General features: G+C 42.3%; 1 protein-coding gene across 1 annotated transcript in view; it reads right to left on the reverse strand.

Annotated features, from left to right (window-relative positions):
• MORC4 (MORC family CW-type zinc finger 4) overlaps positions 1–15,411 on the reverse strand; it is a gene marked incomplete at its 3' end in the record, with an annotated part of 77,856 nt that overhangs the window by 26,717 nt on the left and 35,728 nt on the right. The window contains exon 10 of the mRNA XM_080652348.1: positions 2,957–3,055. Within this exon, the coding sequence (XP_080508474.1) occupies positions 2,957–3,055 (99 nt within the window). The remainder of the gene's footprint in view (positions 1–2,956; positions 3,056–15,411) is intronic.

Consider the following 15,411-nt stretch of genomic DNA (forward strand, 5'->3'; position numbering starts at 1 on the left):
TCCTATCTAACAAACAGGGAATATGTTAATTGACAATCACTCTGTCACAAAGATGGCTGCACCCACAGCTGAGGCCAAGTTCCCATAAGGAGCCTTAACGGGCAATCAGCAGGGACCTGAGGCTATGCCCTCCCCTGCCCCTGTAGGGGTTGACAGGGGACCTCAGGTCGCATCCCCCACCCCACAGGACTTGACAGGGAACCTCAGGCCATGCCCCCCACCCAGCAGGGCTTGACAGGGGACCTCAGGCCACGCCCCCCACCCTGGCGTCAGGCTGGGGGACCTCAGGCCATGCCCCCCGACTGGTGGGACTTGATGGGGGAACTCAAGGTGCGCTTTCCGTCCTGTTGCTGGGCTAGAGGACCTCAGGCTGCTCCCCCCGCCCCAGTGCCAGGCCAGGGGACCTCAGGCCGCAACCCCCACCAGGTGGGGCTTGACAGGGTACCTCCAGGTGCACCCCCAGTACTGGGTCGGGGGAACTCAGGCCACACCCCCCGCCCAGTGGGGCTTGATGGGGGACCTGAGGATGCGCCCCCCTGCTGGTGGGGCTTGATAGGGGGCCTGAGGATGCGCCCCCCTCCCGGTGCTGGGCCAGGGGACCTGAGGCTGCGCCCCCCTGCCTGGCAGGGCTTGATGGGGGACCTCAGGCCATGCCCCCACCCAGCGGGGCTTGACAGGGGACCTCAAGGCACGCCCCTGCCCTGGTCTGGGCTGGGGGACCTCAGGCTACACCCCCCATCCTGGCACTGGGCCAGGGGACCTGAGGCTACACCCCCTGCCCGGCAGGGCTTGACAAGGGTGGGACTGGCCGGGTCAGGATCTAGCCCAATGGCGGGGGGCGTGGCCAGGTCTGGGTCTCATGCGATTTTGAGGTGCATGTGGGTGGGCGGGGACTTGACTCTGGGTCCCATGGTGTGCCCCAGACTCTGACAGGAGGAAGGTTTTCATATACATTTTACTAATTTTCTTTCATCTCTGACACTTCTATTATAGAGAAAGGGCAAATAGCAATATTAAATTATTTCCTCTAATTAATCCCCTTTTAATGTGCACAAATTTCGTGCACCAGGCCACTAGTACCATATAATCCTCATGGATTGCATCCTTCCAGAAGTGTCATGGTTAAGATCTTGTGCTTTGGAACCCAATTGCCTATATTTGAACCTTTGATCTACCATTTTGTACCTGTCTAATCTTGAGCAAGTTACTTAAGCTCTCAGTTACCAGTGTCTACATTTGTAAAGAAGAAATAATATTATCTGTCTATCTCATAGGATTGTTATGATGAATACATGTAAATATAAGTAAAAAATTTAGACCAGTACCTGGAATATAAGTAAATACTCAATAAATGATCATCATTATTACAATTCTGCTTCCAGAAAGATTCTTTAATATATATAATAGTGGCTTGGTGCATGGATTTGTGCACATTGAAAGGAAATTAATTAGAAGAAATACTTTAATATTGCTATTCACCCTTTCTCTATAATAGAAGTGTCAACCAAATTCACGATTGACAATGACAGATCGAAACACACATGTGCAATTGGCGCCAGTGAGAGTTTTATATGTTTCACGCGTGCACAAGTCAATGTTTATTTTTAAATTGCCAGTGCATGTCATATGTACCGGATATGTACCGGCCAGTCAGATGGTCGGATGTATGGGCAGATGTACAGTTGGTCACTTAGCCTTTTATATATATATATATAGTGTGTGTGTGTGTGTGTGTGTGTGTGTGTATATATATATATATATATATGTATATATATATATATATATATATATATAGTTTATATACAGTATATATACTCCAGCAATATATGAACAACTTTTTCATTGCATTAATCATTGCTTATTTGAAAGACCAAAAATGGCATCTCATTTTAATTTTTATGTCTTTGAAAACCATGGAGGTTGGGCATGAGCAAGATATTTAGAATAAGATAGTGATATTTATATAGCAATCAGGTTGCATTTGAAACAAAATTTTATATCATATATTTTCCTAGTGATTTCCATTAAAAAAAAAACGCAGGGGGCTGCCTACCTCAAAATGAACTGTTAATACTCTAATATTTGTCTTGATGGTGGTGTGACTGACTGTATATATGTTGTTACACATTCTATTCTCTGTATTATGCTCCTTTCCTGGAATACTGAGGTATTTCATCCTCATCCATAGTTCTTTTTTTCTCTGATATGCTGGGTTCTCTACTTCCATTGTCAAATTCCTTGGTACAATTCCAACAATGTTCACCAGGAATAAAAAGCTTGTTTCTGAATATCTACTATATGCCAGGCACTGTGCTAAAAAATGTTATATCATCTAATTTATTATATTCAGAGAGGTAAAGTGACTTACTTACCCAAGCTCATCCAACTATTAAGAAGCAGATCCAGATTTTCAACCCTGGAATATCTGATTTAAATGTCCATTATCTTCCACTATATTATACTGCCTATAGGGTAAACTGAACATACTAAACTCTTTATATTTATGATCCAAACCACACAAGTGTTAAACCAGAATGAAGAGCTCTAGATAATGATAAAATTAGTACTGGTGACTTCCCAGTTTTAGTGCATTAAACTTCCTTATGTGAAAAGCACCATGTTCTTCTTGTTCCTTCTGTTTGTTCCCCCAATACTTTTATATTCTACTAGAGGCCCAGTGCACAAAATTCGTGTACAGGTAGGTTCCCTAGGCCTGGCCAGCAATCAGGGTTGATCGGGGCCTCCTGGCTGCCGGCCAGGGCCTTCCTTCTGGCTGCCGGGCAGGGCCTCCTTTCCCTAGCTGCTGGCTGCCAGCCAGGGCCTTCCTTCATTCCGCGCTATCCCTGGTGGTCAGCGCATGTCATAGCAAGCGATCTAACTCCCGGTGTCCCGGTTGAACTCCCAAGGGAACACTTTGCATATTAGCCTTTTATATATATAGATATTTATTACTCACGGTATTATCCTGGCTATGGCTGAGGTTTCAAAGTTCTCTTGGGAAGTCTTTTCCTTCCAATAAACATTGAGTTTCTGGGCAAGGGCATTTATTGTCAACCTGAAAGAAGAAGCATGTCAATGTTGAGAATTTGTTGAACAACTTTGTGACCCATGAGATGCTCTCATCTAACAGAAGCCAACAATTTAGAATATTCAGCATAGGTTTGAATATCTACACTTACAGGAACTAGGATGGGAATCCATCACCTTGTAAATTATATGTCAAAATGACAGTCAGAATCCTGAATAGTTACATTGATTGAAATGGTAAAATGGTTATGTCAGCCGTGGGCAAACTACGGCCCACGGGCCGGATCCGGCCTGTTCAGCTGTTCTATCTGGCCCGCGGAGCCGAAAGAGCAGAGGGTTCTCTTGCTCTCCCCTCCGCTCCTTTACTTTGAATTTATATTAGTTCACACAAACACTCCATCCATGCTTTTGTTCCGGCCCTCTGGTCCAGTTTAAGAACCCATTGTGGCCCTCGAGTCAAAAAGTTTGCCCACCCCTGGGTTATGTCCTAAAAAGTTCTGTTCTCCAAAATTTCAGGGCTTTTAGAATCACGGGGAATGGGGAGTTGATATTAGAAAAGTGACAGAGGACTAAATTTCAGAGCTAGGACAGAGCCAAATATGATAAGTTATTTGATTGTCAGATGAGTACAGGTAAACAATTCAGGTCCAAGTTGAAAGCCAAAGGATCAAATACTGTACCCTATCTATTACAAGTCAATCAAATATTAAATCTAAAATGTCCAAATTTAAAATGTTCCTCTTCATGCAAATGCTGCTCAGAGCAGTTATAGTATCCATGGGCAACAAAGTTCTCTTTGACCTCCTACTACACAGCTGTTAGTGGAAGCTATACCCCAGTTCTGGCTATTGTTCTTTTTCTTTTTTCTTTCTTCCCAAATTAACAACAGTAGACCCAGGGTCAAAATATGTAATGTGTATAAGTCAAACCTGAAATTTTACTTTTAAAAACTGCCAATTGCTAATGATTGATCCCTATTTAATACTACAACCCAGGATTACAACTTCATGTACAACTGTACACACCTGCAATACTACAGAATTAGTATGTCTAAAATCCCTTGACTCCCTGGATGGTTTCCCAAGGTTTTTACAGACCTCTTCTGTCCTTAAGAGGAAATTTTCCTTACTTGCACCTTACTTGTATTAAATTAGATTCTGAATACACAGAAAAGATTAAAGTAATCATACATGAGGTTCCTCCCTGCAACCTACTAATGTTCCTACCTCTATGTTTATATCCTTCCCTCAAGTCACAGATGGAGAAATATTTCTTGTTTTCTCTTAAAATTATACTTTAAATCTACTTTAAAAAGAAGTAAATTAGACAGGATTCTGGGAAGATGGTGAAGTAGAAGGCACCAAGAAACTTACTCCCCCAGCTAGACAACAATTACATTGGCAGAATCTGTATGGTGCAACTATTTGGAACTGTTGGGTCTACTGAAAGCTTGCAACTTCCAAGGGAAGGCTTAGATGGTATATTGGAAAATTTCAGCTCTTAGTACAGTAGTAGCTACCACCCCCACCATAGCCCATTGACAGGCAGCTGTGCACACATCCTAAGTGTAGATTGTAGGAGCCAGGGTGGGCAAAAAAGGACTCTGTCCTTCAAATATCAGGGATCTGTGCTCTGATAGCTGTTTGCTGCTCCTGATCATAGGATTGTGTAATCCCCATGGCAAACACAAAGAAAATAGCTATAAAATATGCACAAAAGAAAATGAGAAGATTTAAATGTTTTACTATGAAAAATTAACTGAACATAAAAGAAGACAATAATGTAGGAAATGAGGGTTACAAAATCTATAAAGCATAAAGAAAACAAATAGCAAAATGACAGAAGTCCCTCCATATCAGTACTTACTTCAAATGTAAATAGATTAAACTCTCCAATCAAAAGACAGAGATTGGTAGAATGGGTTAAAAAAAACACACAAAAAACATGATCCAGCCCTAGCCGATTTGGCTCAGTGGATAGAGCATCAGCCTGTGGAACAAAGGGTCCTGGGTTCAACTCCCATTAAGGGCATGTACCTTGGTTGCAGGCTCCTCCCCGGCCCCAGGCCCTGGTCAGGGCTCATGCAGAAGGCAACCAATCGATGTGTTTCTCTCTGTCTTTCCTTCTCTCTTCCATTCTCTCTAAAAGTCAATGGGAAAATATCCTCGGGTGAGGATTAACAAAAACAAACAAAAAATAAATAAGTAAAGGTGATGAAATGTCTAAAAAAACACAAGATCCAAATATATGCTGTCTACATGAAACTAAATTTAGATACAAAGACACGAGTAGGTAGAAAATAAAAGGATGAAAAAGGATATTCCATATAAATAGTAACCTAAAGAGAGCAAGGATGGCTATACTAATGCATAGTAGACAAAATAAAGTAGTCCCCCTTCCTTATCTGCAGTTTTTAGTTACCTGCAGTTCAAATATGGTCCAAAAATATTAAAGGAAAAATTCCAGAAATAAACAATTCATAAGTTTTAAATTGCATACTGTTCTGAGTAATGGGATGAAATTTCACACTGGCCTGCTCCAACCCACTCAGAACATGAATCATTCCTTTGTACACCATATTCATACCATATCCTATATAATAAAAGCTAATATGCTAAGTGTCCAGTCCTCTGTTCAACCAATCAAAGTGTAATATGCTAATGATATGCTAAGGCCACTCAACCGCTCACTATGACATGCACTGACCACCAGGGGGCAGATTCCTACGACTGGTAGGTTAGCTTGCTGCTGGGGTCTGGCCAATTGGGACTGAGCTAGAAGGGCCGGACATGCCCTGGAGCCCTCCCACAGTCCCTCGCTGGCTGGCCAACCTCCACGTTCTCCCTGGCCCTGATCATGCACCGGTGGGTTCCCTCGGCCTGGCCTGCGCCCTCTCGCAATCTGGGACCCTTTGGGGGATGTCAAGAGCCTGTTTCAGCCTGATCCACAGGCCAGGCCGAGGGACCCCATTGGTGCACAAATTTGTGCACCGGGCCTCTAGTGTAGAGTATAATAAGATATCTGAGAGAGATCACATCCACAAAACTTTCATTATAGATGTATTGTTATAATTGTCCTATTTTATTATTGTTGTTAATCTTCTTCTGTGCCTAATTTATAAATTAAACTTTATCATAGTTATGTATGATACTAGAGGCCTAGTGCACGAAATTCTGTGCACGGGGGGGGGGGGGTGTCCCTCAGCCCAGCCTGCACCCTCTCCAATCTGGGACCCCTTGAGGGATGTCCGACTGCCCGTTTAGGCCCAATCCCACTGGGCCTCACAATTCCAGGACTGCTGGCTCCCAACTGCTCGCCTGCCTGCCTTCCTGATTGCCCCTAACCCACTTCTGCCTGCCAGCCTGATCACCCCCTAACCACTCCCCTGCCAGCCTGATTGATGCCTAAACTGCTCCCCTGCCAGCCTGTTTGCCCCTAACTGCCCTCCCCTGCAGGCCTGGTCACCCCTAACTGCTCTCCCCTGCAGGCCTGGTCACCCCTAACTGCCCTCCCCTGCAGGCCTGGTCACCCCTAATTGCCCTCCCCTGCAGGCCTGGTCACTCCCTAACTGCCCTCCCCTGCAGGCCTGGTCACCCCTAATTGCCCTCCCCTGCAGGCCTTGTCACCCCTAATTGCCCTCCCCTGCAGGCCTGGTCACCCCTAACTGCCTCCCCTGCAGGGCCTGGTCACCCCTAACTGCCCTCCCCTGCAGGCCTGGTCACCCCTAACTGCTCTCCCCTGCAGGCCTGGTCACCCCTAACTGCCCTCCCCTGCAGGCCTGGTCACCCCTAATTGCCCTCCCCTGCAGGCCTGGTCACCCCTAACTGCCCTCCCCTGCAGGCCTGGTCACCCCTAACTGCCCTCCCTGCAGGCCTGGTCACCCCTAACTGCCCTCCCCTGCAGGCCTGGTCACCCCTAACTGCCCTCACCTGCAGGCCTGGTCACCCCTAACTGCCCTCCCCTGCAGGCCTGGTCACACCTAACTGCCCTCCCCTGCAGGCCTGGTCACCCCTAACTACCCTCCCCTGCAGGCCTGGTCACCCTAACTGCTCTCCCTGCAGCCTGGGGTCCCTCCAACTGCCTTTCCCTGTAGGCTCAGTCGCCCCCAACTTCCCTCCTCTGCCAGCTTGGTCACCCCTAAATGCCTCCCCTGCAAGCTTGATCGCCCCCAACTGCCCTCCCTTGCAGGCCTGGTCCCTCCCAACAGCCCTCCCTTGCTGGCCATCTTGTGGTGGCCATCTTGTGTCCACATGGGGGCAGGATCTTTGACCACATGGGGGCAGCCATCTTGTGTGTTGGAGTGATGGTCAATCTGCATATTACTCTTTTATTAGATAGGATAGAGGTCTGGTGCACGGGTGGGAGCCAGCTGGTTTGCCCTGAAGGGTGTCCCGGATCAGGGTGGGGGTTCCCTTGGGGCATGGGGCGGCCTGGGTGAGGGGCCTGTGGTGGTTTGCAGGCCAGCCACGCCCCCCAGTGACCCAAGCGGAGGCCCTGGTATCTGGGGTTTATTTATCTTCTACAATTGAAACTTTGTAGCCTGGAGTGGAGCCAAGCCTTCTGCTTACTCATGGCGGCAGCCATTTCTGTTGGGATTTATGTATCTTCTATAATTGAAAACTTTGTAGCCTTAAGCGGAGGCCTGGGCCAGCCAGGGGGTGTGCAGAAAGCTTGGCTTCCTCCATCGCCGGGGGCAACCCTAGCCTCCTGCTCTTTCCAGCTCCATGCTGCCGCCATTTCTTTTTGGATTTATGTATCTTCTATTATTGAAACTTTGTAGCCTTGAGTGGAGGCCTAGGTCAGCAAGGGCAGGCGGAAAGCTTGGCTTCCTCCATTGCAGGGAAACCCAAGCCTCCCTCCTGCTCTCTGTGGCCGTAGCCATCTTGGTTGGGTTTATTTGCATATTTGCTCCTGATTGGCTGGTGCGTGGCTTGTGGGTGTAGCAGAGTGATGGTTAATTTGCATATTACTCTTTTATTAGATAGGATAGAAAAAAACATACTGTATACTGTATAGGGTTCACTAACCATCTGTGGTTTTAGGCATCCTTTGTGGGTGTCTTGAAATGTATCCCCTGTGGATAAGAGGAGCTACTCTAGACTATAAATCACGATTGCTAATATGTGGAAGCAACACAAATGCCATTAATGGTTGAATGGAAAAGCAAAATGTAGTATATACATACACTGGAATACTATTCAACCTTAAAAAGGGAAAGAATTCTGATACATGCTAAAACTTGGATAAAGCTCGAGGACATTATGCTCAGTGAAATAAGCTAGTTACAAAAAGACAAACAATGTATGGTTTAACTTTTGTGAAGTACTTAGAGTAGTATCAAAATCAAAGAAACAGAAAGTGGAGTGGTGGTTGCCAGGGGCTGGTGGGGTGCATGGGGAATTATTGCTTAATGGGTATAGAGTTTCATTTTGCAAGATGAAAAGAGTTCTGGGATGGATGGATGGTGATGGTTGCTTAACAATATGAATGTACTTAATACAATGAACTGTACACTTAAGAGTTAAGATGGTCATTATGTGTATTTTGCCACAATAAAAACTATGAAAAAAAGGAAGTAGATATATGGTTGCCAGAGGGATGAAGAGAAGGAGAAATTGTGGAGTGACTGCTAATGAACAAGGGAGTTTCTTTTGGGAGTTATGAAAATGTTTTGGAGTCAGTAATGACGTTTTCACAATTTTGTGAATATACTAAAAACCACTGAAATGTACACTTTAAACTGGGGACCTTAAGGTATGTGAGTTATATCTCAATTAAAAATAAACATCTGTTCTCATATACTCAGTTAAAATTTATTGAGATAAAATTTACATAGAGTAAAATTCATCTTTTTAAGTGTACAGTTCTATCAATTTTGACAATTGCATGCAGTCATGTAACCAACCACTTCAATTAAGTTATTGTTCTCATGTATTTTGAAACCCCATTCTTTCTGACAAAAACCATGGCTTTACTGTTGATGTAAAAAAATTTAATTTTACCCTGCCAGGTTGCTCAGTTGGTTAGAGTACTGTCCATACATCAAAAGGTTGCAGGTTCGATTCCCAGTCAGGGCACATACCTAGATTGTGGTTTGATCCCTGGTGGGGGTGCATATGGAAGCAACCAATTGATGTATCAATGTTTCTTTCTCACATTGATGTTTTTCTCTCGCTCTAAAAAAAAAAAATCAATAAAAACATATTCTCAGGTGAGGATTAAAAAATTAATTTTAAATCCACATATAAGTTCAAACACACATTATTCAAAATCCATACATAAGTGGATCTGTAAAGTTCAAACCTGTGTTGTTCGAGGGTCAACTGTAATTTTTATGTGCATTTGGGGATTTTGTATGTCCGGAGGGCTGACTTAAGTTGTATGCAGGTTTTTTTAAAAATATTTTTTTATTTATTTCAGAGAGGAAGGAAGAGGGGAGAGAGAGATAGAAACATCAATGATAAGAGGGAATCATTGATCAGCTTCCTCTTGCACGCCCCCCACAATGGGGATTGGGCCTGTAACCCAGGCATGTGCCCTGAACGGGAATGGAACTGTGACCTCCTGGTTTATATGGAACTGTGACCTCCTGGTTTATAGGTTGATGCTCAACTACTGAGCCATGCCAGCTGGGCATTGTATGCAAGTTTTTTACTGCATGGGTGGTCTGGGCCTCTAACCCCTTCATTGTTCAAGAGTCAACTGTACTATATTCTTTTTCTTCTTTATTTTTTTCCTGTACTATATTCTTAAGATAGTGCTTCAATTCACTCCCCTATTCAAGCATACAATTAATTCTCATTGCCTAAGGCAGTGGGTCGGCAAACTGTGGCTCGCGAGCCGCGGTTTGCCGCTCTGTTGACTAATGAGTTTGCCGACCACTGGGATAGGGGCTTAATCACAAGGAACAACAACAGCCTGTAATGATTAGAATCGAGAGTCTAGGTCAGTGGTCAGCAAACTCATTAGTCAACAGAGCCGCAGTTTGACGACCACTTGCCTAAGGCATCAACCAACTCTACCCAATGTCCCTCTAACATAGAAGTTCTCAGACCTTCTCAGTTTATGGCACCCTTAGTGTCTCAAGTTTTTCATGGCACCCTTAAGTCAAAAGAAATAAGTACCAGCTCCATTTACTAAATAGTTAGGTGTAAACAAATTAGCAAGTATTTATGAACTAAAATTTAGAATCCATTTGAAAAAAAAAATAATACATATAAATTAAAAAATATTTCTATTTCATTCTTAAATAACCACAATTATTTACTAACGGGATGTGTATGCCTATTGGGTACTGTACTACTCGAACCTTGGAATGAAATTGGACACAGCTTTCCTCATTTCTTAGTCAACACTGAGTTTTGTGTTTTACTTGCTTTGTATCACAGCAACCACTGAAAGCCCAGATACACAAAGATATGTTGTAATCAAAAGGTATGCAGCAGATTTTGGTACATGGAAGTGGGGGTGCTACTATAAAAATACTTAAAAATGTAGAAGTTACTTTAGAATTGGACAGTGGGCAGAGGGTGGAAGAATTAGAGGAGCACAACAGAAATAGCCTAGATTGCCTTGAACAGACTGTCAGTACAAATATGGATGTTAAAAACCCCACTGGTGAGGGCTCTCAAGGAAGTGAGGACCATGGTAGAGGAAAAAAATAAATTCCCTTAGATAATACCAAAATTATTGTGAACAGACTGTCTGTTAGTAGAATTATTATGTTAAAGGTGTTGCTGGAAGGAAATAAACATGTTATTGGAAAACTTGAGGGAAGGTGATGCTTGTTATACAATGCAGAAAGCTTAGCAGAATTGTGTCCTACAGTTATGTGGAAATCAGAACTTGTAAGTGATAGAACATTTAGCTGAGATTTCCAAGAAAAGTGTTGAAAGTGTGGCCTGGTGTCTTCTTGCTGCTTACATAAAATATGAGAGGAAAGAGATAAATTGAGGGAAGAACTGTTCAACAGAAAGGAAACAGAACTTAATGATTTTGGAAATTCTCAGCCTATCCAGATTGTAAAAGTTGCTAAAATTTTGAGATCACCTGCCAGGAAAGCATGCTCTACAGAAAAAGTCAAGGTTGTGACTGGACAACCTTTTGCTAATATCTCAGAAAGATCAAAAGGTCAGAGTATTCAGTCACACACAAAGCTCTTTGAAAAAAATTAAACACGTGACTCAGATCTCCACAGCCATCTCAGTAGAAGCTAAGAATAGAAATAGGATTATCTAGGAAAGACCTGTCAGGAATCTCTTGTCTGATGGAGTGAATATCCATGACATATATGTGAGATCCACGGGGTTTTTGAGAATGGTATACTACCACAAAACCTGCTAGAAGAGAGCATAAAATAAAAGAAGGCTGTTAAACCTCCAATATTCTATAGTCTGGAAACAGGCTGATGAAACATTTCAACTGTAAATATACACTACCCTTCATGAAAAATGAAAGATAATGCTGAGCCATTAGGTCAGAAAGCAGAATCTTACATACAGGGGGTGGAGCATCAAGCCCCTGAAGATTATTCCCAGGCCTTGAAATGTAATGGCTAGATTTTGAAATGCTTGAGACCAGATACTCCCTTTTCCTTCAAGTTTATCCCCATTTGAACTGAAATATCTATAATGGTATCCTATGCCTGTCCCACCATTGTATTTTGTGAGCAAAATAAGAAAATAAAATAGACATGCCTATACTAGTAGATGGAGAAGAATTTTATCCCAAGATGCATCAGACTCAGAAAATCACCCATGCCTGATTTAGATGATGAGAATTTGGGATTTTGAGCTGATGACATTAAGATGAGAGTTTAGACTTTGAGTTGCTATAATAATTGAGAATGGGGACTGTTGATATGGGGTGGGTGTATTTTGCATGTGAGATGTATGTGGATATTAGGGGGCCAGAGGGTGTAATGTAATAGGCAGAATAATGGTCCTTTGAAGACATCTATGTCCTAATCCCTGATACCTATGAATATATTAGGTTACACAGAAAGGGAGGGTTAAGGTTGCTGACGAAATTAAGGTTTTCATCAGCTGACCTCGAAATAGGTTATCTTGAATTATCCAATTAAAAGTGGAAGTGTGTGGCAAAAGAGAATCAGAGATGTGATGATAGAAGCAAGGTCACTGGAGTGATGTGATGTAAGCAGGAATCAATCCACCATTGCTGGCTTTGAAGATGGAGGAAGGGGGCCATGGGCCAACGAATGCTGGCAGCCTCAAGAAGCTGAAAAATCTGCCAGAACCGGTTTGGCTCAGTGGATAGAGCGTCAGCCTGCAGACTGAAGGGTCCCAGGTTCGATTCCGGTCAAGGGCATGTACCTTGGTTGCGGGCACATCCCCGGTGGGAGGTGTGCAGGAGGCAGCTGATCGATGTTTCTCTCTCATCGATGTTTCTGACTATCTATCCCTCTTCCTCCCTCTCTGTAAAAATCAATAAAATATATTAAAAAAAAAGAAGCTGAAAAAGGCAAGGAAATGCATTCTCTCCTAAAGCCTCCAGAGAGGAATGCCACCTTGCCAAGACCTTCATTTTTAGCCCAATGAGATCCATGTTCTACTTCTGACCTACAGAATTCTGAAATAATTAGTTTTGTCCTAAGACACTAAGCTTGTGGTAATTTGATAGCAATAGGAAACAATTTCTATTGTTTATAAACTGAAGTCAAGTATCACTGCATTTCCCTCAAAAACTTAAAGTATCTTATTGTTTCCCTGTGAGTTCATTATGTATAGCTAGGCACATAGTTTGGAACTGTGGCTCTAGGACAGGTGTCGGCCACCTATAGCCTGTGGGCCCAATCTAGGTCACTGCCTGTTTTTGTCTATGGGTGCGTTCATGCTACAGCAGAATTGAGTAGTTGTGACAGAGACCATATGGTAAAAACCTAAAATATTTACCTCCTGGTCCTTCACAGGAAAAGTTTGTCAACGCATGCTCTAGAATATGGCCCTACTCTACCCATCTGACTTTATTTTCCTCACTCTAGTTACATCCCTCTACTCTTACTCACCATATTTTTACCATTTTGAGTTCCTGTCACTACCTTAGCTTATGCTATAATTTCCATCCCGGAATTCCCTTCCCCCCTTTTCTAAATCCTGTATCCTTCAAGGAAAATCTTAAGTCATACTTTCTACCAAATCTGTTCTCTCAAGGAATTTTTCCTATACCATACCACTTAGGTTTTGATTGCTCAAATAGCCATTATATTAATCTTTAAATTGTTTAATGTATGTGACAATCTGGTATTACAAATAGACTATAAGCTCCTCAAAGACAGAAACCATATCTTGAATTTCTCTAGAAAATTCCACAAAGCCTAGCCACTGTACCATGCAATGGTGGGGTGCTCATTTAGTATGTGTTGATTACACTTCTTAAGCTGAAATTTACTCTAAAAATGTTATAAGTTTTATGAAAAAAATGTTCAAAGTCACTGATCATCAGAGAGATGCAAATTAAAATGATGATGAGGTATCACCTCACACCTGTCAGAATGGCTACCATCAACAAATCAACAAATGACAAGTGCTGGCGAGGATGTGGAAAAAAAGAGAACACTAATATACTGCTGGTGGGAGTGCAGACTGGTGCAGCCATTATGGAAAACAGTATGGAGTTTCCTCAAAAAAATTAAATATGGAACTGTCATTTGACCAAGTAATCCTACTTCTAGGAATATGTCTTAAGAAACCCAAAACACCAATCAGAAAGAAAGTATACATCCCTAGTGTAGCAGCACAATTTACAATAGCTAAGATCTGGAAACAGCCCAAGTGCCCATCAGTAGACAAGTGGATAAAAAAGCCGTGGTACATTTATACCATGGAATACTACGCAGCAGTAAAAAAAAGAAGAATATCTTACCCTTTGAAACAGCATGGAGGGATCTGGAGAGTATCATGCTAAGTGAAATAAGTCAGTCAGAGAGACAAGTATCACATGATCTCACTCATATGTGGAATCTAATGAACAAAATAATGAATGGAGTGGATCCAGAGACATGGAAGTATGGAACAGAGTGTGGAATCTCGGAGGGAAGACAGGGGAGGGTGGATGGGTGGGAAGCAATCAACCAAAGAACTTGTAAGCAAATATGCATAACCCATGGACACAGAAAATAGGGTGGTAAAGGCCTGAGGCAGGGGGTGGAGGCAGGCCGGAGATCAAGGTGGGGAAAAAGGGGGAGATACGTAAAGCTTTCAACAATAAAGATTTAAAAAAATAAAAAAATAAAAATAAATGTTGTAAGTTTGAGCCCTGATAGTTGCAGATGAAATCTGATAACTATTAAAACTAATATTAGAGATGATTTATTTGAAAACATTCTAGCAGTATGATGGCTGTTATCATTTTATCATTTGCAGCTTTGATATCTATAATATTCTTAGCATGAGTTTGTGGTAGCAGACAACCTTCTCTAATGCCCCTCCCTAATTCCATTTTTTTAACTGAACACCTTTTCCTTTTATATAAAATAAATGGAGTGAAAAAGGAAAATGATGCCAGATTTGGAACAAGCGTTATGCAAAATTTATCCTCAAAGGCTGTATGCAGGATAATATACTAGTTTTCTATTTTTAATGAAATGTGTAGCAGATTATTAAGCAACTTCAACCAGAAATCCTATATGTTTACCTAAATAAACCTACAGGTGATGGAATATATCTGGAGTCCTTGCAATCACCTCAAACTCATCATATTGAAACTAAAATCATAAACTAAGGATCAAATACCTCTAAAATTTAAAATGTAGATGAGGGTTTGGAAAACATAATATAAGAAAGGTGGTAAATAAATTTTTATATTTAACATTTGGATTTCACAAATCATAACTACTTGCTTAATCACCAGAAAGTCACTATTCCATTTACTCAAGAGAAACATGATGACTTGGCTCTGAAACTGCTATCAAACTGATGTCATTTCTAAACTTTCACTCTTAAGAGTCAAGTCCTAGTCAAAGATCTCCATGATGAGCCAGACTCATATTTAAAAGAGCATTTTACTTAAAACTGAGGGCAGGCAGCTACTATAACCACTGAGTAGCCCTAGTGACCAAGACTCAATTACCCTAAAATTAACATGGGGTTGCCATCCAAAAAATTGTCTCTGTCAGACACTAATCCTAAATTTCTTACAGTTCCAGATAAATTAACACTTACAACATTTATCTAATTTTTTTACAGTTTTGGCACACACACACACAAAAACAAAATTTGGGGAATTACTTTTCCTGCATTCTAAAAAGAAATTTCTACTGAGAAGTCAAGAAAAATGAAAATGGGGAGGAACCAAGATGGCGACATAGGTAAACACCTGTATTTGCTGTCTCTCACAACCACATCAAAATTACAACTAAGCCCTAAC

Source organism: Plecotus auritus, assembly GCF_963455305.1.
Source record: "Plecotus auritus genome assembly, chromosome: X".
In the NCBI taxonomy this organism is placed as follows: domain Eukaryota; kingdom Metazoa; phylum Chordata; class Mammalia; order Chiroptera; family Vespertilionidae; genus Plecotus; species Plecotus auritus.